The sequence below is a fragment of the Mirounga leonina genome, unplaced genomic scaffold (genome assembly GCF_011800145.1).
Source record: "Mirounga leonina isolate KUSES-001 unplaced genomic scaffold, KU_Mleo_1.0 Mir_115, whole genome shotgun sequence".
NCBI lineage: Eukaryota > Metazoa > Chordata > Mammalia > Carnivora > Phocidae > Mirounga > Mirounga leonina.
The window spans coordinates 16745213-16749010 of NW_023270268.1; the positions used below are offsets into that span (position 1 = coordinate 16745213).

The 3798-nt window shown below is 39.8% G+C and overlaps 1 protein-coding gene across 1 annotated transcript; it reads right to left on the minus strand.

Annotated features, from left to right (window-relative positions):
- Positions 1 to 1189: 1189 nt before the first annotated feature.
- On the minus strand, positions 1190 to 3143 carry LOC117999782 (hydroxysteroid dehydrogenase-like protein 2). The gene is given in 3 exon segments (XM_034989145.1): positions 1190 to 2504; positions 2712 to 2903; positions 2905 to 3143. Coding segments are annotated over 3 exon segments (1254 nt in total). The 5' UTR covers positions 3129 to 3143; the 3' UTR covers positions 1190 to 1666.
- Positions 3144 to 3798: the final 655 nt, after the last annotated feature.

Consider the following 3798-nt stretch of genomic DNA (forward strand, 5'->3'; position numbering starts at 1 on the left):
CATATTGTGGTAGACATTTTGCAATAGATTTGTATATCAAATCATCATGTGTATATCTTAAACTTACACAATGTTATCTGTCAACTATATGTCAATAAAGCTAGAAAACAAATAAATCTTAAAAAAAAAAAAAAGGAATTTCCAAATTCTTCCAAAGTGGCTCCACTATTTTATATGTCACCCGCGATACAAGGATTCCAAAATCTCTACTTCCTTGCCAACACTTTTGATTTTTTGTTCTTAATGATAACCATTCTAGTGGGGATAAAGTGGTGTCTCACTACAGTTTGAATTCACATCTTCCTAATGACTAATGATGTAAAGCATCTTTTCACAAGCTTATTGGCTATTTGTATGTCTTCTCTGCTGAAGTGCCTATTCAGATCTTTTGCCCATTGTTTTAAATTGGGTTATTTGTCTTGCTATTGAGCTTTAAAAGCTCTTTATTTCATTCTGGATAGAAGTCCTTTGCCAGATATGTGATTCAAAAAATATTTTTCCCTGGGCCTGTGGCTTGTCTTTTCTTTTTTTTTTTTTTTTAAAGATTTTATTTATTTGTGAGAGAGAGAATGAGAGACAGAGAGCACGAGAGGGAGGAGGGTCAGAGGGAGAAGCAGACCCCCCGCCGAGCAGGGAGCCCGATGCGGGACTCGATCCCGGGACTCCAGGATCACGACCTGAGCCGAAGGCAGTTGCTTAACCGACTGAGCCACCCAGGCACCCGTCTTTTCATTTTTTTAATGATGTCTCTTGAAGCACAAAATTTTAAACCTTTAAAGAAGCTCAATTTATCACTTCCTTCTTTCATGAACTTCCTAGTGAAGTTTTACCTTTTTATTTAAGAAGGAAGTCCCTCTCTAGTGATTTCTGTCCAGATATTACTGACCAAAACCGTATCACATAACCAATCTTAGTGGTAAGGGAGTTTGACTCTAACAAGATTCACCCTCAATGAAATCAGATTCTGTTATAAAAAGGACAAAAAAAGGATAGAATGGCCATTTGGAAGGCAATTAGTGTTGTCATAGATTCTTTTTTTTTTTTTTTTCTGGGGAGAAATTATTTTATTTTAAGATATTTTTACACATTTAAAAGAGGATACATACTGAATTACATTAGCAAAATTATATTAATAACAGGTAACTTATACCTGGAAAGCTAGTTAGAATGAAAAACTGTTTTTGTTTCATTAGTCTTCACTATTTATTAGTTTATGTGATTTCTGTGAAAATGCATTATAGAAGATCTTCCTTAAAACAAGTATATGAAAATCTAAAATATCATTAATACTTCATTAGCATACAATCCCAAATGGAAAAATTTAAAACAGATTAATCTCCTTTTATATGGGAAGTGCTGAAAAGAGCTAATTTTACTGCTTGAACCTGATCATACCTTTCCCACAATGAATGAAATCTAGCTCTCAGACGGCAAAACGCAGAAAATTCCATAGGCAGACTGTCTTAGAATTCCACTTAATGAAGCTTATGTTTAATTAGCTAGCCATTTTAATTACAATTTCAAGTCTTATAGATACAGAAATTCTATTTTTTCAAAACAAATTTGCATATCCTTATAACACAAAAGGGAAGAAAACAAACAGATTTTAACTGTTGATCCCTTTTACTTTCTGAGCTTAGTGATTGACATTTTTTTTTCTTTTCCTTCAGAGCTTGGCATTCATCTGATTCATTAGCTTCTCCAATCTGATTGCTAGGGTCATGTTTCCTTTAATCTTCAATTTTCCTGACGTGAATGCCATTGTTGGTTTTAGTTTCCCTGAAAACATTTTTATAAAATCATCAGTAGACATAGTCATCACCACATCTGCCTGATCAGAGGGCTCTCCATGTCCAACATTCCCACCTTTGCTTTTAAGATCAAGAAACCGCATTCCACCATCTTCACCTGAGAGCTCAAACTGATAAATTGCTTGAGTGGCTTTAACAACATCATCACTGAGAGAGTCCTTAACAATTCTAAATGTTTCTGCCACGGCTCCAGAACGTGGTTTTGGTGGTGGCTGTGACTTCTCTTCTTTCAATTCTGGAACAGCATCATGTGATTCCATTTTCTTGGTAATTGTATCTGGGTGTTCGTCTAAGAAGAAATCTGGTAACAAAGGCTGACCTGGCTTAATTTCATAGATGTCAAAATTTTTTATTCCTTCTTCTCTTAAGATATTTTCATCAATAATGAAGTTTCCAGTAAAACTTTTTGGCTTTTTAAAAATGGAACAGGCAGCATCTGCAATGATATCAACTTTTCTACACTGGCTTTCAATACCAGATCCTCCCAGCATCTCCATAGCAGCGGTGTGGATGGCTGTTTTAGGCCATAATGCATTGACTGCAATTTCACCCTTAAATTCTTCTGCCATTCCAAGCACACACATAGACATACCATACTTAGCAATGGTATAAGCACAGTGCTGTTTGAACCACAATGGATTTAGGTTCAGTGGTGGGCTGAGATTGAGGATATGAGCAATTTTACTCTTTTTCTTTTTTTTTTTTTAAGGTTTTATTTATTTGACAGAGAGAGAGATAGCGAGAAAGGGAACACAAGCAGGGGGAGTGGGAGAGGGAGAAGCAGACGTCCTGCCGAGCAGGGAGCCCAATCTGGGGCTCGATCCCAGGACCCTGGGATCATGACCCGAGCTGAAGGCAGACGCTTAACGACTGAGCCACCCAAGCACCCTACTCTTTTTCAAATAAGGAATACATGCTTTAGATGTCAGAAAGGTGCCTCTGGTGTTGACATTCATCATCAAATCCACTCTCTTTGTAGGTGTTTCCAATGTGTTGGTCAAGCTAATAACACTGGCATTATTCACCAAAATATCAATTCCTCCAAATCGCTCCACTGCTTTCTCCACTGCATTACTGATTTGCTGTTCATCTCACATCCACAGCACAGGGCAGGGCCTTTCCTCCAGCTGCTTCAACCTCTTCAGCAGCGGTAAAGATTGTGCCTGGAAGTTTGGGGTTTACATGGGTGGTCTTCGCAGCAATGACAATGTTTGCTCCATCCCTTGCTGCTTTCAATGCAATAGCTTTGCCCATGCCATGGCTTGCACCTGTGATAAAAACTGTACATCCTGCTAGCCTCCCGGTGTTGGGTAACATGATTTTCTTAGAGCAGAGGCGGCGGCGACAATCTCCATTGTTGTCATAGATTCCTAAGCAAGATGATCAGAGTCTACTTTAGAAAGTATATTGGGGGGCGTGTGGGTGGGTCAGTCATTAAGCATCTGCTTTCGGCTCAGGTCATGATCCCAGGGTCCTGGGATCGAGCCCCGCATTGGGCTCCCCGCTCAGCGGGAAGCCGCTTCTCCCTCTCCCACTCCCCTTACTTGTGTTCCCTCTCTGGCTGTGTCTCTCTCTGTCAAATAAATAAATAAAATCTTTAAAAAAAAAGAGTGTATTGGTTTTTCTACTGCCAGCATAATGCTTCATAACAACAAGCAGAAAACCCTTGTAGCATACACAATGAATGAATGCTTATTGCCCATGCGTCCAGAGTCAGCTGAGCTTTGGCTGAGTGACTCTGCTAATCTTGGCTGGCTGTCTGTCTCTCTCTCACATGCCAAAGAGTGGGCTGGCTGTTGATTGATCTAGGCTGGTTTCAGTGGGCTGATGTGATGACTCAGCTCTATCCCATGCGTCCCTCATCCTCCAGCAGTCTAGCCTGGCCTTGATTTCCTGGTGACGGCGGAGGTACAAGAGAGCAAGGTAAACAAGGCCTCTTGAGGATTAGGCTAGGAAATGACATTCTTCCACTTCTGCCACATTCCAT